The sequence below is a fragment of the Mastigoproctus giganteus genome, chromosome 6, assembly GCF_048544385.1.
Source record: "Mastigoproctus giganteus isolate SK-2022 chromosome 6, ASM4854438v1, whole genome shotgun sequence".
In the NCBI taxonomy this organism is placed as follows: Eukaryota; Metazoa; Arthropoda; class Arachnida; order Uropygi; family Thelyphonidae; genus Mastigoproctus; species Mastigoproctus giganteus.
Window position 1 is genome coordinate 135,088,539 of NC_143580.1, and position 18,643 is coordinate 135,107,181.

At 37.3% G+C, this 18,643-nt stretch overlaps 1 protein-coding gene across 1 annotated transcript in view; it reads right to left on the reverse strand.

Annotated features, from left to right (window-relative positions):
* Acf (ATP-dependent chromatin assembly factor large subunit) overlaps positions 1 to 18,643 on the reverse strand; it is a 373,562-nt gene that overhangs the window by 49,469 nt on the left and 305,450 nt on the right. Inside the window, exon 20 of the mRNA XM_090376504.1 lies at positions 6,987 to 7,132. Within this exon, the coding sequence (XP_090232630.1) occupies positions 6,987 to 7,132 (146 nt within the window). The remainder of the gene's footprint in view (positions 1 to 6,986; positions 7,133 to 18,643) is intronic.

Consider the following 18,643-nt stretch of genomic DNA (forward strand, 5'->3'; position numbering starts at 1 on the left):
ATCCCATTGGGAATACACCTTGAACTGCTCACTGCAGACCAGCGCAACTTCTCCGTATGTGGGATGGTGGTCAGATAGTTTTTACCAGGTACCACTAAGTTGTAGAATGGTAATCCCTCCAGCTCTTTTAATTCGTGCAGCAGCACTAATTGCCTGAAGGCCAAAAATGCGAACCGAGTTAATTCTCTTCTAATCCGTTCGCTATATGAAAATTTTCTTGCTCAAAGGAAACTATTTTAAATGTAACTCCCAAGGGGAATTCAAAATAATTAAACAGAGGTCCGACTGAGTAATTTAGAATTATAGAAATGGTTCTACAGTTTTATACAGAAAATATCTTAACAATAGACAGTGAAAAATGTAAATTTAGTTAAATAATTTTAAGCTTATTTGAATAGTAGATAAACATGTGAAAAAAAATTTAAGGAATATTACAAATTTCGAAGTGTACAGCGTTCAAATGTCACAAGTCACCGTTAATAAAGGTGCCGGTACACTGTACCGTTAAAAAAAAAAGAACTGGATATATGTACCAGGCAAAGAGTGGTGATTAATTTCTTATTAAGGAAGAAAGCAATGCCTATCGAAATCCATATGCATCTCAAAAATGTTTATGGTGACAATACTGTAGATGTGAATACAGTTAGACATTGGTAAGACACTTTAAGAGTGGGTAAAGTGACATTGTTGATAAGCCCTGAAGCAACAGACCAGTAATGCCAGTGACAACAGACAACAAGAGCCAGATCAATGCGCTGATCAAAGAAGCATCACAACATGCAAATAGTGCGATGCAGTAGGTATAGGGAAACCTGCTGTGATAACCATCATAAATCATCATAACCATCATCATAAACCCTCATTTCGGGGGGGGGGGGGATGTGGAGCTGCTGGAACGGGTACAGAGAAGGGCAACAAGATTAGTGAATGGAACAAAGGGTTGCTCTTACGAAGAAAGGTTTAAGTTTTTCAAATTACAGAGTCTGGAGACTAGGCACCGGCGAGGTGATCTGATAGAGGTGTATAAGGCTTTGAATGGTTTGAGCATGCTCAATGCCAATGGGATTCTTCATCTTGCTCAGAATAATCACCTCAGAGGGCATAAATTCAAATTGAGGAAGGACGGATGTCGGATAGATGTGCGGAAATTTGCCTTTGGCCAGCGGGTGGTTGGTTGGTGGAACCGACTTCCATCACTTGTTGTTGAAGTTGATAGCCTAAACAAATTTAAAGCTCAACTGGACAGGTATTTCGAACCAAGGGAGGGGTGAAATGGGAGTGGTGTGTGTTTTTTTTTTTTTTTTTTTTTTTTTTTGGCTGATGCTGAATAAGCTTGCTTTCTTGCATCATATGCCTCTACTAATGCTAATGCTAATAAAGGAACCAAGTTACAACAAGGGTTGCACCCGGAGGGTGCCGAAAATGCTGACACATGAGCACAAAGAAGCCCGGAAAGTCATTTGTACGGAACTTCTCCAGCACTACGAGAGTGGATGAGAGATTTTTCTTTCATGCATAGTCATAAGTGACAAAACCTGGCCCACCATTATGATCCTGAAATGTCAATGGAGTGGCAACATCAAAATTCATCACACAAGAAGTTCAAAAGACAGCCTTCTGTTAGTAAATTTATGGTGACAATGTTTTGGGACAAAGATGGGGATCTTGCTTGTGGATTGTTGAGTGCGCCACAACAATCAACTCTGATCGATATGTGGAAACGTTGAAAACCTGCATCCATAGAGTTCAATAGGACAAAAAGCATAATGAGGTTCTTCTTATCTATGACAACGTACGACCCCACACCAGCCTGCACACAATGGGGGTGCACTATTCTTGCCCCACCCTTCTCATGGCCCAGATCTTGCAGCTTCTGACTATCAACTCTTGAGCATGCACTATGTGGAACCCATTTTGCGGATGTTGACCAGTTCAAGCACAGTGTTCGCAATGCCCTCCACAGCAAGAGTAAAAATTTTTAACAAGACTGGACTACACCATCTGATTCAGAGCTGGTGGAAGTGCATAGAAAATGATGGTGAATTTGCGGGAAAATAGCTGTGCTTATTAATGATTGAGGATTAATTGATGTAAAAGGCATAGTTGTATGAATTAATCTTTCTGAGGAAAAAAAATAGGAGGCATTACTCTCGTACCACTTTTTGTACTAGAGGCTACTATTACTTGATAATTTATATGCACCCCATGCATTTTTCTTCCCTGCAACAAGCCCTACTAGTTCACCTGACCTCCAATTATGTCTAAGCTTTGAATGGTTCCCATTTAGAATTTTCTAATGATAACATCATCAATTGGTCCCACTGTACAAAATTTTAAAACTGTCTGAGACCACCATAGTCACCTTTACAAAAGCACAACCCTTCCCATTACCATTGACGGTAGTTACATCTTTTAGTAAATCCCACATAAATACACTGTGATCATTGTCAATTAGTGGTTCTTTCATAGGTAGATTCTTCTTAAAATGTAATCACTGCTAATAATCAGATAAAATCAAGATTGTTATACTCTCACTCTCTCTCTCTCTCTCTCTCTCTCTCTCTCTCTCTCTCTCTCTCTCTCGTTGCCTCTCTAACATGCTTTTGTAGAAAACAGGTCATTCAATAAATCCACAAGTCTTGCTATTGTGTGAGTTTCCAAGCCAAAAGTTCCAGCAATATCAGCTGGGATACTCTTAATTTTCCCTTTCTAGTGCTTATATCACACCAAAATGACTCATTATTGCACTGGCCACCCATGTAAACTGGATGCATTGCCCTAGATCTTTGTTTTTTTTTTTTAACTAAAAGCATAATCCATCCCCTTTCTATCCTGTCTGTCTTTTCTGTGTGCATGATGGCGAATGCAAAATGGCAAAGGTGTGAGAGCATGTAGTCCTATGTGTTGAAATTCACCTGTCCATGTCTTTACAAAAAAAAAGGAAAGTGCACTTGTGTATGTGTAGCATGTTAGGTGTGTACTTTGGCAAAGGAAAACAGCAAAGACTTCTTTACTTATATAAACTCTAAAAGGAAAGGGATGAATCAGATTGGTCCACTTGATATCAATGGTTTTACTGTAGATGAACCTCAGTTCAACTGCAGTGGGGGCAAACCTATCAGGAACCCCTTCTGCTGTCATCATGCCTCCTTGTTCATAGGCATAGCATAAGATCTACTGACACTGGCCTGGTCAGTGTGGAATTTTGCACCCACAATGCAAACTCCTGTTGCCCGTAGACCACTCTGACCCTATGACTTTACTGCTCCTTAATACCAGTATCCTTTTCCAACCCCCCCCCCACCCAAACATTTCACCCAGTGGACTCTACCAGCCTGAACCCTTTTTAGGCTCTTACCAGCTACCTCCTCTATACTGTTAACTTCCAATTTCCAGGTGGAAAGTCTTCTACCATCCACCTTCCTTATCTTCAAATCCCTTTCCCCCAACTCAACTCCAAGCTCCCTTTCCAATAAAACTGGCATTTTTTTTGGCCAGGCCCTCTCTGGTAAGTTCGGTGCTATCCAGGGTTTGTCCCTGCCACAGTCCCTACAGCTTGGCCTACTGCATGGTGTGGAGGACAGGCAATGGAGGGTCCTCACTCGGGGGACCCTGCAGCTAAATGGCTGCAGGAACAACACACCAATGCTAGACTACACCAACATTCACATTATCTCTGGCCTTTGCAGAGTTTGTATTGTGATACTGAGTGCACTAAGCGGAGTTGGGGGGGGGACCCTGGTGCCACTTGTCAGGAAACACTATACACTATGCCCTTTCCGTACTCCCCATATTCAAATCCCGCATCCTTTATATCTGAGTAACACCACATCTCTGACTGATTGATTGATTTTACTGACAAAAAAAAGGACTCCAGTTATACTGTGCAAAGAAAACCACATCTCTGATATCTGCATATTTGTTGACTTGACAGCATTTCAAATTCATTAAATTTATTTACTATGCACCTATTCATACTCTTAGTTACCCTAATAGCCCATATATTTAACTGTTTCATGATGACTCACAACAGGTCTTGAAGTGCTGTGCACCTTGCTTCCCAGGCTGCTGTATGTCCCAATAGAAACAGTCAGAGAATTACTTTCACCTTTGGCTATTTTCAATCTATTAGTGTGTTATCCCCCAAGCTAGCAGTTTTCCAACCCACCTAACACTGCCTTGATAGCATCAGCAAATATTCTTGCACCCTTTATTGAAGTGTATCCTATCCCCATAGAAGCAGTCTCTCCTGTTAACAATTTTCACAAATGAACACTCAAAGTTAAAGTTCATAAATATTCTTCACTGAATTATCTTATCCCCTGGTCAATAAAATCAAACACTCTGTAATCACAAGTTAAACATTCATAACATCACTATGTTTTCATGTACCCTAAAAAGAATTATCATCCTTTCTACAGTCATTCCACTACTATTCCTTAGTTATAATACACTAAAAGAATTCATGGGATACCTGGTTCCTGGGCAATGCGACACTGTCACCCCACTTGATAGTGGACAGAGCCATTGCTTGGCTGGTATATAGGTACACTGCATTCACGTAGACGGTAATTCGATGCCAGTATGGATAAATGTCGTGAGTTAAACAACTTTGAAAGAGGGATGTAGTGAGTGCCCAACGCATGGGTCACTCTATCGTGGAGGTGTACAGAAATCGCACTGTCCCCGTTCGAAAGTATCAAGAGTGCATTGAAAATATGCCATTTCCGGAATAACATCTCACCATGGGCAGAGAAAGGTGGTAGATGAGCGTGGCTGTCGACGTCTGTCTGGCATTGTTTCAGCAAACTGGAGAGCAAAGCGACGTGGCACAAATCACTGCCGACTTCAACAGGGAAGATGCCAGAAACGTCTCCGCCAAGATCACCAGGCGATCATTAGCCTGGTGATCTTGAACATCAGCACTGGACCTTGTATGATTGGAGACAGGTCCCCTGGTCCTATGAGTCCCATTTACAGTTATTTTGAGTGGACGGGAGGGTGTGTACCTGGCAGAAACTGCAAGAAGCCCTTCACCAGTCATGTCAACAAGGAACTGTTCAGGCAGGTGGATGGTCGGTAATGGTTTCTGGCATGTTCAACCAGCACATGCTGGGACCTCTGGTACATCTAGACGCATTTGTATCCCTTCATGGTCATCATGTACCCACAGGGCAATGGACTCTTCCAGCAGGACAACGCACTTCCCCACAAATCTGTGGTGACTAGAACATGGTTGGAAGAGCATTCTGCAGATTTTTACCACCACGGAATGGCTTCTGTGTTCATCGGACATGAACACCATGGAGCATCTTTGAGATGCTGCGGAAAGGTCCGTTTGAGCTTTGGATCCTCCACCCAGGAATGTGCAGCAAGCATGGATGGAAATATCTGTGGAAAGCTTTCGTGAACTAGTGGACTCAATGCCCTTGCTGAGTGACTGCCCTTATCCAGGCAAAATGTGGCCCTACCCATTACTAGGTAGGTAGGTATCCATGATTTCTGTCCACTCAGTGTATAACACAGAAAATATTTTTCACCAAAATGACAATGCTTTCCTTCTTGTTAATATTTATTTTCTAGGTCATTACTGTCATACAATATATGAGAACCACCGAAAGAGAGCTATTAATTGATGATAGTTCAGAATTTACTGTCTCATGCAATCATTTTTAGCAGGCTGCACAAGTCATACTTAACACACTACATGCATGACCTCTGTAGCATTGCGGACAACATATTCTTTATTGTAAAATGAATCTAGCTGGCCTGGCTGACCCCAAGTATGATAATGGTTTTTTTTTTTTTTTTTTTGATAGTTCATGGCATGTTTGTCATTATACTGATCACTATATAATAATAACATATGTATGTGAATGTGTGTGTGTGTCTTTGGGGTGGGGTGAAATGGAAATTGGTGGCCCCTATAAATTTGTTTTTTGTTAACATTATTTCAGATGATGTGTTAAATACCTAAGAAGATTAATATTCGTAAAAGAATAAGAGAAGTTTACTTCAATATGATACATAGAATACTACTGTGTGATACTCTCCAGAAATTAAAATGAAAACAATTTAAAAAAACCAAAAATTTACATTACAGTCAAAAATAATTAAAAATCAATTTAACCAAAAAATTGCAAAACAATTTTCCTTCCTGAAGCTGACAACGCTTTGACCATATGTCGTGATCACAGAAATGAAAATTACTGAATAGGGGTGAGCATGAAACTTAAATAGGGAATATTTGCCTTCGCGAATGCATGTAAAAGACTACGAATTGGAGATTAGATATGGCCGGCAAACACATTAACAGAATTCTCATGTAATTTAATTTCGACGGTTTCTGCAATTAATAGTCTTGTATAATTTCACTGGACACTAAGTATTTTGGCGTCATTAAATAAAAATGTTATATTTAACGAGGCCAAAATACTTAAGTCTCCAATGAAATTATACGAGACTATTATTGCAGAAACCGTCAAAATTAAATTACAAGAGAATTCTGTTAATGTTCGCCGGCCACATCTAATCTCCACTTTGTGGTCTTTTATGTAAAAGCACATGCGTGAAGACAAATAATCCCTATTTAAGTTTCATGTTCACCCCTATTCGGTAATTTTTTCATTCCTGTGATCACGACATACAGTCGAAAAGCGTTGTCAGCTTCAGGAAGGAAAATCGTTTTGCAATTTTTTCATTAAATTAATTTTTACTTGTGTTTAAATTGATTTTTAATTATTTTTTACTGTAATGCAAGTTTTTCGATTTTAATTTCTGGAGAGTATCATACAGAAGTGTACTATGTATCATAGTGAGATAAACTTCTCTTATTCTTTTACAAATATTGATATCAACGTAGAATGCATTGAGCATTAGAGTTCTGGTTTATACTATTGAGAAGATGATTAATATAATTATTATCAAAAGAAACAAAACATGTCTGACTAGTGGAGGAGGTAAATTCCTTTCATACTATCACTTACCTATGAACAGTTTCTCCACCTGAACCATCACTATCAAATTCATCTTCACTTTCCGCATAAGATATCCTTTCTTGCTTTCTTAAGAAAATTGGACCTCTTTCAACAGGTTTGCAAGTTCCACAAAACCAGTTACCTTCAGGAATTTCCTTCACAGTGAAAGACATACAATAGGCAATAAGTGAATGTCTGCAACTGCTCTACACAAATATTTAAAATAATACACAAAAGTGGATATTTCTCCCCCAAACTGTAGCACCAATATCAGGTTAAGTACCATCTTTAAATAAGGAAAAAATTTGAACTACAAAGTACACACTCCCCCATCAATGAATATAATAAATACTAAAGAAATGACATTTTACAAATATATAAACAGTTAACTTCCCCTTTTTATTTGCCTTTTGCAAGATATAAATTGGTAATTCAAGTCATTAAGATTTTTGTAAGAAAGATATTCTAAGAAAACCTATCTCGTGCACCACACACCATCAGTTTGATGGTTATTAACAGGCATCAGATTATATACATTTGCACATAGTGGGCATAATACAAATATCACAAGCAAATATGCACATTTTTGTTAAGCTGACCAGTTTTTCAGAGATTAAACTTAGAAACATGTTTTCAACTATTACAATATTAGAATAACAATTAGCACGTGAAAACATGTCAATGTCATTTTGCTTTAATTTTCACCATCAACGACAGATGAAAATACATTCGCTGATGTGCAACTTCACATTTCAGTTTTGATATAAAAATTTACAGGTAAGGCACTGAGTTTTTGCTCAAAATCCTAAAAATCAAATCTGCTGCAAAACTTATGACACTGCAGATCACAGTATCATTTTCAGGTTGTTTGTGAAATGAATGTTCCCTACAGCATACAGGTAAAAAAAATTTTGTGTGAAGACACTGTACATTACGGGGGGGGGGGGATTCCAGATCAGTCACATTTAACCATATCATGCATCTCAACAGAAAAGTGACTTCTCAAAAGGATCTACGTTTCACCCAAGTGAGCAGCAGTATTCCTTTCAATAAGCTAATAATCCCTTCAAAACGAATTTTGGAATTTATTGTAAATATCAAAACACCCTCAATGAATCTATCTTGAGAAAGAATTATCTTAAATGCTATTATGAACACCAGAGATTTACAATTAATCAAATGAAAATATAACCTTTACTATGACAGTTTATTTTGTCTAAGAGTTAAAAATTTTAAAAGTTTATCACAATTAATTGTAATCAATTGAGGGTTTCAGAACAAAAATAGCCCTTGTTAAGAATTGATGAAATCGAGTTAATAATGCACTCTGGTGGTCAAGTGAGATACGTACAGATGGGTGTCACTGTCAATCAAAAAGCAACCTCTTTCTTACAAAAGAAACCTTTGTCACTTTTTTTTTTTTTTTTGGTGTAAAGGCAACCATGTTGTACAGATAGGTATAACCTTCTACACTTGTTACTGTTGTGTTTGCAAGGTCTTCAAATTAATATAGTGTATAACTTCATAATGGTGTCAAACAATAATGTTTTTAATAATAACTGGCAAAGAAGAGACAGAGAAGTGAAAGAGTTGAAGTTAAAAGGAGTTGAACACATTAATCATGTAGGAAAAAAAATGTTGCAGCAAATTAATTGGTGATGATTGCCAGTAAGTCTATATTACTACCGATGTTTGACTGTTTTTTATTTTTTTTGATCAGATTTATTTTTTTTCTCGATATTTTTGGATCCATTCTTTTTATTTGCAAAGATGTAACTTTATTTTCACTGCATTGATAATATGTTTATTTCAGGTATAAATGGTACCAGTGCTGCAAGATAGTTAAAACAAAACAAATATTTTTACATTTTGACCAGTTAACAAACAAAGATCTGTAAGATTCATATGTCTGGCTGTCCTAATTAATGTAGAAAGCTGTACAGCAGAGAAGATCTCACAAAATCAAAGGGGACAATTTGGATTCCTCCGAACCAAGCACCAATGAATTTGCTCACACTACAGCCTTTCATTACAAACTCTGCATTGAAGATGATGGTGCTATTGTAGAAATTCAAGTCTGAAGGAATGCATTCATGAAATCACAAGGTTGGCTGTGCACTGGTCAACACAGTGATGTTCAAAATCAATGCCAAATCAAACACCAGAATAGAACAAAAGCCTTGCCTCCATCCCTTCAATTATTTCTTGAGAGCCATGTAAGTAATTTAAATCCTCAGGAGTTGCACTACTCCAACCATGACAATCCCAACAAACTGTATTCACCAGAAACAATGTGTCCTGCTGCTAGCATATTTAAAGTGTTTTACATTTAAGAGTCATTGCAGGAGTTAATTTTTTTTTATTTTCTTAATAATAATTACATAACTGGTTACTGAAAGTATTGGTCTGTGATGACAAAAGTAGGATATATAATTTTTATACTGAAGAGATTTTAGTTCACAACTGAATATACCATCTATAGTTGTTCCATTACATATAGTATTTATCGAAAGATCTGATGACATGTCGAACTTCAAGAAGGTTTTCATAAATGTGTAGAACTCTTTTCCAGCCCCAGAGTTTAATTGTAAAGAAAAAAAAAAAAAAAAAAAAAATTACATTCAATCTGAAAACACCAGGTGACTTGAAACCAGATGCATTTTCGAATTAATGCATTTCCCAGTTTCCGGAAGTTTTTTTGTATCTTAAAAACCTTAATACTTCTGTTTCTAAAAATTCCTTGACTTTTCAAGAATATGCTATACGTCCACATTAGCCCGTTTACCACGTGAGAAAATTTCCTTCATCACATGTTCATATTTTCCACTATCCTGGAAAAACTACTCTACTACAATTTTCAGAGCTTTGAAAGTTTTTCCTCTAGTATAATGCTAAGATGAAGCTCTGTGCAAAATTTCATTAAATTTGGTCCAGTAGAAGATAAATTATTGTTGCCATCATACAACTATGATTCCAACAATACAAGTTACAATAATTTGCTTCTGGCAGAAGTTGAAGATGACGTCATTTCCATAACACTTCTCTAATGGTGTTTTTTTGTTACAAAATTTTTGGAATAATGCCAGTAAAAACGTTTTTAACGTCAATACATAAAATGCTTGTGAACAAATATCAAATTCCTTACAAGCTCCTTTCATGCCAAGAATAACTTAACATTTCCTTCGGCTGTCCACGTGACAAACTTCAACAACAGACAGCGGTGTCAGCGGACCCGGATGAAAATGATCCAAGATGGTACAAAAGGAATTACACCTTCGCAAAGCCGAAGCTATTTACAAGTTGAAAAGAAAGTACAAGGAACTCCCCGACTTGCGTAATACTAGAGTTACGCAAATTCGACTTTACGTAAGTTTTTGCCAGCCGATGCAAACTGAAAAAACTATGGAAACGTATTTTGCATTTGTAGGGATAAATGGAGGTATTGTGAAACTGTGTGTGTGTTTTTTTTTTGGTAATTCGTTCCAAGTCCCTGGAAGTTGAAAATTTTGCTATATTACTAAGCTATTTATCTCTCTAAAAGATCATATTTATAATGGAAATTACACTACACTTTCATCATTACCATATGTTATAAGAATTCTTATAACATATGTTCTGTTATAAGAATTAATTTTAAACGCCGTTGTGATATTTTTCTAAAGCATGTTTCTGGAGGTCATAACCAAAAAACAAAAACAATTTGCACTTTCTGGTTTATTGGGTTTTTCTGTTAGCGCAATCTATTACAAACGGGTAGTAAACTCAACATTATTGCATTTGCGATAATACTGATAACTGGAATTCTGTGTTGTTTTTATGTTACGGTATTATGGTGAAACGAGTTCCCTTCACCGAAATCTTCTCTTCATTCTTATTTACTTATTACAATGGTGAAGGTGAAGGGACCAATGGAAAGTGCAAGTGCTGGCAGAGCTAGGAAATGAAACAAAATTTATTTAGAAATGAAGATGATTAAGAATTATGAAGCAGGGCAAAGTTTGTCATCTACTGCACAGAATTAGGTCTTGCTGCTTCTACAGTGAAAGTGCGCATATAAAAGAACAGGTTAAACGATCAATTCATTTAAGATAAACAGTGATCACAAAACAGCATTCAGGTGCTATATCGAAGATGGAAAAGCTATTAATAATATGGATGGAAAATCAGATTCAGAAGCAAGTGCCCTTGAGTTCAATGGCCATTCAAGCAAAAGCAAGAAGTATTTATGAAGATATTATCATCATCATTGGCCGTATGGTGCAAGGAAGTCTGAGGCTTTTGCTGCACAAGCCAAAAACATTTCTGAGTAACCCTGAGTGAGAGTGAGAACAAGAGTCAGAAGTAGAAGGGGAGAAAGAGAAGAATGATGATATCCAGCTCAGGACCCTGGGTATGCCAAGCCCATACTCACCAAATGTGAGGCTCTGGGGTACATTAAGGATATATACAGCAAACCCCAACCCAAGTTTGTGGCAAGCAATGAGTGGTTTAATAGGTTAGTTGGTTTCCAAAACATTAAAGCATGTGGCGAAGTTGCCGATTCCGCAGCTGCAGAGAAATTTTGTGATGTGTTGGAAAAAATTATTGATGAAGGCTATTCAATGCAGCAATTTTTTTAACATTGACGAGACTGCTCTGTATTGGAAAAAATGAGGGATCGAACATACATTGCCAAAAAGGGAAAAGACAATGCCAGGTGTCAAGGCTTCAAAAGATAGGGCCATGCTCTTGCTTGGGGCTAATGCAGCGGCAGATTACAGATTAATACCACTGCTTGTGTACTATTCTGGAAATCCTTGTACATCTAAGGGCATCAATAAAGAGCCACCGCCACCTGTGCATTTCTGATCGAACCGAGAGCATGGATAACAATATCTCTTTTGAGGATTGGTTTAAATGCTGCTTCATTCCAGAAGTTGAAAAATATTGTAAAGATGATGTTTCTTTCAAGATTTTGCTTCTATTAGATAATTCTCCTGGACAACCTACGCATCTAGATGATTTCAATTCGAATGTGAAAGTCATATTTCGAACACCAAACATGACTTCACTCATCCAGCCTATGAATCAAGGTGTTATTTCAAATTTAAAAGCATACTATTTACACACAACATTTGTTCAGGCATTGTTTGCAATAGACAGTGAGAAAAAATTTTGGATGTTAAGAGACTTTTGGAAACTTATAATATTGACCACACAATCTTAAACATTAATAAGGCCTGGGTGGAAATTACTAAAAGTTGTTTAAATGGTGAATGGAAGAAAATATGCCCACGGCACGTAAAAGGCTTCGAAGGGTTTGAAAAAGCCGAAGTTACAGATAAGATTGTAAAGGTTGCAGAGCTACTTCAGTTGCAGAGCAACTGAAGTAGCTCTGCAACCTTTACAATCTTATCTGATGCCAAAGATGAGGAGTTAATAGAGGAAGAAGAGAAGGAATTATCTAACAAGGAACTTATTGACTTGCAGGCAGCGATAGTGAAAGAATAAAATGCTGATGAAGCTCAAGATGAACCAAATGAGGAGCCGAGACACTTCATCACCAGAGAGATAGCAATGGCATTTTGTGAAATTGCATCAGCAATGAGAAGATAGACCCTGACAGCGAATGGTTCTTAAAAGTTAACATAGGGGGAATGATATGCTTGCTTGCTACAAAGAAATCCAAGATGAAAAGAAAAAAAGCCATTGTCCAGTCATCCATTAATATGTTCTTTCGTAAAGTTCAGCGGCCGACCCCTTCTGAATTGCCACAGCCCTCAAGCTATGCAGCGGTCTACTTATCAGCTGAAGACGTCGATTCTGGCAGTGATGCTTGAGAGGTAAAACTCACTGATGTTATGCCCATCTCCTCTTTTTTCTGTAATTTTTCCTGTGTATGAGATAAAAAATTGAATAAATACAATAAATAATTCTATTCACATGTTCGTTGAACATTTCTTTTTTTGATTCAATCCATTTAGCAAGCACAGTTGCGAGTGCTGTACAAGCATGGGGGAAATTCCGACTTACATAGAGTTCTGTGGAACGCAACCCTTATGTTAATCAGAGAGTGGCTGTATAGTAAAAAAGGTTGGGAGGGATCGGCAACTGTGATCAGCTTCAATTATGTACAGTGATATTTAGTACATTTTAAAAGACAGCCAAAATTAAGTTCCATAATTTCTATTTCATTATTTCAAAACCACAATAAATTTGAAGGATAAACCTATGCTGATTTTTGACAGATGTTTGGGCCAGAATAAAAACTTTGTGATGGCATATTTTTTATGCTTGCTAGTTAATTCAGAGGAGATATTCAAAACTGAAACGTACCCTTTTCCTATTTGAGGGTGGGCACCCTTTTCTTCCTAACGACCAGGACTTCTCCCTCACCAAGAAAAAGAAAAGTAACACTGGAAGGATATTATGAAGGCATGTTGCACCAACCCATTTAACATTATAAACCTACACCAATCTTTATTATATAATATGAAGCAAGCAGTTGAAGCAAACTAAAAAAGAAAAAAAAAAACAAAAACAGGAAAAGGAAAAGGAGTTGCAAAACTGATGATACTATGAATGTTAAAGATAGATTCATCCAGTTCACTAATTACAGTAAGGAATACCTACACTGGTGCTTGTGTACTGAGGCACTAAGAAATAAAGTCAAGTGGCCTAAAAAAGATCTTCAGGCCCTCTACCCCTTTCTGAAACCGGAAAACAAGAATTCTAAAATAGGTCAACCAAGGAGAAGATAAAGGTGGTTTACATGTGGACACTGATGTTTCAGATAACAGCAGTGGTGCAGAGGATCATTATTAAAAATTTTTATCAGCTGTATCAATAACTGTCACTGTCTCCTATTTTTGTTTATAAAAAATTTAATTTTACTTTTTTCCTTTTCCTTAATTTGCAACAAAAACAACCCTAGTTACAAGCGTTTGGATTTCGGTGCCCAAGATTAACATTTTCTTAATTCATAAAATATACAGGAAGCATCCTCAGGTGTCCACACATACCTGGAATAATATTCACCATATAGTGGTAAGGAAGCTGCAGGCTTCTGCTGCACTGGCAAAAAAAAAAAAAAAAAAAAAAAAACCAAAACCACAAACAAACACACACGTTGAACTTTGAATTTATTCGAACTGTCAGCCACAACTGCCGGTGAGGGCATTTGTTCTAACGATCAATGACTCGCTGGCTAAAAGAAACTTCCTACAATCTCATTTAAACCTCAACTACCATAATTTGATTTTTATGGCCGCTAGTTCTGGAATTCTTTGTGAGAATTCCACCTTCGTTCAGTTCATTTTACTAATCCCTTCAGAGCCTTATAAACTTCAATCAGGTCATCTCTGAGGTACCTTGTTGCCCAACTCATCAGAGTCTTTCCTCATATGGCCATACTACCGATATTTGGACCCTTTCAAGAAGCTCAATGTCTTTTCTCACATGTCTGCATACTTGAGCAAAGTAATCCTAATGTGATCTTACGATTATCTTATACAGTGGGATTATGACCGCCTATCTCTACAGGATAATGTTAGATAAATCATCAATAGGACACCACGGGCTTATCAGGCTACCTGTTTACAAAGTTTAGAAAACTTCATATCTGCCATATCATACCTCCCATATCCCTTTCCGCCTCCACTGTTTTAAATTCAACCACACTAAGTGTATAATTTATTTTTAGGTTGCTATTCCTCAAATGTAAGACCTCGCATTTAGTAGCATTAAAACATACAACTTCTCTGACCATTTTTGAAGCCTGTTCAAGTCATTCTGAAGGAGCGCTGCTAGGCACTGTTCACTAATGACTCTGCCAATCTTTATTTCATCTGCAAATTTTGACATCATGCCTTCTATCCCTCATCAATGTCATTCATGAAAATGAGAAACAGTGGTCCAAGAACCGATCCTCAAAGGACCCTACTCCCGATGTTACACCAATCTGAGGAATATCCAATAATCACAACCCTCTGCCTTTTGCCCTGCAGCCACCCAGCAATCCATCTCAGAATCTTACAAGTAATCACAACCTGTTCATGCTAATACAGTAATCTATAATAAGGGACCAAGTGAAATGCTTTGCTAAAATCCAAATAAAATATGTAGCAATTGTTCCCCAAACCCAGCTGATGAGTAACTATGTCAAAATAGCCTACTAACTTAGTTAAACATGATTTTCCCTTAATGAAGCCAAGTTATGTATCCTTCAGAATGCTACATCTAACTAAATGTCACTGGACTGCACTCTTAATCACTGCCTCTAAGATTTTTCCTACCACTGAAGTCAGACTAACCAACCAGTCTGTAGTTACCAACTTCACTCTTAGGACCACTTTTATGTGTTGGCGATACATTTGCAATTTTCCAAACCAAAGATGCCCTCATAATTAACCTCAATAGTTCAATACTCTCCTTTGTGCTCTCCTTCAAAACTACAGGGTACATGCGATCAATTCCAGGAGCCTGCCATGCCTTTATTCTCAGAAGTTTTTCTAATAAACAATCATCTGTAATTACAACATCACTAATTTCACACTCCCCACCATGACTTATGGAAGTGAAACCTGGACACTCACAAAAAGAATGAAGAAGAAGCTGAAAACTGGCACCTCCGTAGCCAGGTGGGCAGGAGCAGCAGTGCGTAGCACACGCTTCTTGATTAGAGTTCGAGCCCGTGACCACCAAATACGGAGGATGTGGAAAGGTCAGGGAATGACCACTGCATATCCCCAGAGCAATATGGCCTTAGTTGCTAATGCTCCTAAAAACCAAATAACAAACAAACAACAAGCTGAAAACTACACAGGGAAGAATGGAACAAAATATATTAGGAACCAGACTGTTGGATAAGAAGAGAAGCAAATGGATTAGGCAGCAAAAACAAGTAAAGGACATTCTTATCAAAATTAAAGAACTGAAATAGGCAGGATACTTTGGGTTGTGGGCAGGACACATAGCCCAAAGGCATGATGACCGATGGACTAAGGAAATAACATAATGGTACCCAAGAGAAGCTAAAAGAAAACCTGGAAGACAACAATGGAGATGGACAGATGAAATTCAAAAGTTTGTGGTAGTAAATGGATGGCCATTGCACAAAACAGAAGGAACTGGAAAGTTGCTGGAGAGGCCTTCATCCTGCGGTGGACTGAAAATGGCTGATGATGATGATGATTTTCATATGGCTCAGCCTCACACACACAACCTCTTCCCAGCATGAAGGGTCTTTCATCAGTAAAGACACATGCAAAGTATCTATTCAATTCATCCACAACATCAGCTGGGTTATTTAAGACTTTCCCACACCTATTGCACAAGGGTCCAATCGATTTGTTTTTTTTCTTGTATTCACATACATTAAAAATTCCTCATTCCCATTCTTTGCTCTGTTAGCCAATGCTTTCTCATGCAGAGCCTAGGGCTCTCTGACCTTATTTGTGGTATTATTAGAGATCAACTTATACCTGTTGTAGGCTTCAGTACTTTTTAGTGGTCTGTAACTGTCCCACGCTATCTTTTTCTGCTCTATTTGACCAGCCAGCTCTGCAGTCATCCATTTTGGCATCCTCCTCCTGCAATATTTTCTTAAAAATATGCTTTCATGGCTTCTATGATTTTTGTTTTAAAATTATTCCGTAATTCAAATTATTTGCAACCCATCCAATTCACATATGCCATACAGTGCCTTAAACTGTCAGTCACCTCTTCTGAAGTTAAAATCTTTAAATACTGCAACATCTTTTGTTCATATTCCAACTGATGATTGCATGATCACTTCCTGACAATGGTTCCCATACTTGCCCTGTTATATCATCTGATTCGTTAGTAATTATGAAGTCAAGAATATTCACACTTTCTCTAACATGCTGGTACAAATGATAATCATTTAGTTTATTAAAAAACTTTTTTTTTTGCCTATCCTAAGTTTCCCTCCCACTTATTCCAATAAATCTGGGAACTAAAGTCACCCATCATAAGACATTCACACTTGTTTGCCCATTCCATCTGCATGCATTCTTCACAATCTTGTAGTCTGTAGTTTACCCCCACTCTAATTGTTCCTTTGCTTCCAACTAACTCGCACCACACAGATTCTATGCTGGCAGACATAACTAAAGACTCAGCAAAAGCTCTTTTTGCAGTCAGGCTGCTTTTGATAAGAAGCATGACCCCCTCCACCCCTTCTATCTTCCCTAAATACATTACACAATACCATAGTGGAACTTGTCATCACAAATTTCTGGGTGGCACCATGTTTCCACTAGCCATATTATTATTATTATCAGAATTAGTTGTTCTAACCAGGAGTTCAAATTCAGCCATTTTATTGACAACACTCCCGACATTACTGCAGACACAGTTGAGACTAAGCAATCTTCTACAGTTTACTACCCTGACACACCCTTTTAAGTCATTTAGGTTTGCATTCCAAGCTTTACCCTTTCTCTCATTTGAAACACTGCTACCCTCAAAACATCGGCTGTTGTGGCAACAAACAAGAATTCATGAGGTTAGTGCAAGCATTACTTTGACCCACATCAGATAAACAACGCGGATCTATATTACTCTTCCCCCCTAACTAGCACTTTCCACGAACCCTTAAGCTTTCCTCAATGAAACTGGCAATAATCCTTGCGCCACCTTTGTTCAAATGAATACCATCTCTACAAAACAGATTCCTTTTACATACAAATGCAGGCTACACTGATAAAAAATTTCCCCCAAAACCTTGCAGATTCCTCCATGTCTCAAGTTAATCCATAAATTTAAGTATACAAATTTTCAAACAATTTAACCAAAAACAAAAGTTCAAAGCCAGAAAGTTTCTGTTCTCCTGTGAAGTTTAAAAATTTGACAAGGGCTGTTTTTATTGTGAACACCTTAATTGTGATAAACTTGTAATAAATATAAAAATGTTACTGCATATAACAGTGTTTTGGTTTTCATATTTTTGTATATTGATTGCACATTATCTGATTCTAGTTATTATAAGATTATATTCAGAAGTAAATACAAAGAGAAAAGAAAAGACTACTGAATCAAAAAAGAAAAATTTTACTATAAATACTGTTCATACAGAAATTTTTAGGAAAGGTTTTCCCTATCAGTGATAGCGACACTGCTTTAAAACAGTCACTTACCATAACAACAGATATGATATAATAAAATAGTACTATATATAATTTTAAATTGTATAAAGTATAGTTCCAATTCTGACTTACGAAGAGCATGCCTGTGCCCTATATCCAACTCAGAATAATTGCAATTTCAAAATTCGAGCTTCCTCTAATATGATTTTGCAAAGAGTTGACAAACTAACATTAAATTCTCACATAAGCTCAACTTTCGAACACAGCATCAAGATAAGAAGATAGGAAAAGTACTGTTGCATGTGTTTGCTGAATGTCTGGGTGATGGATTTAAGTGTATTTACACAGGCAAGGGTTTTGCAAAATTGCATAACTAGAGGCATCCACTTTTTTAGTACTTTTATAGCATTTAAATAACTAACAGAACTAATGTGAATGATGATTATGTTTAACACTACATAGCAACTTTATGTTGGGAGAAAATCTGGGTCGACATTCATTCATTCTATTTCTATGTAACCAAAGAAACTAATTTCACACTTATAATGTGATGATGTGCAGTAATAGTGAGTTCTGCAT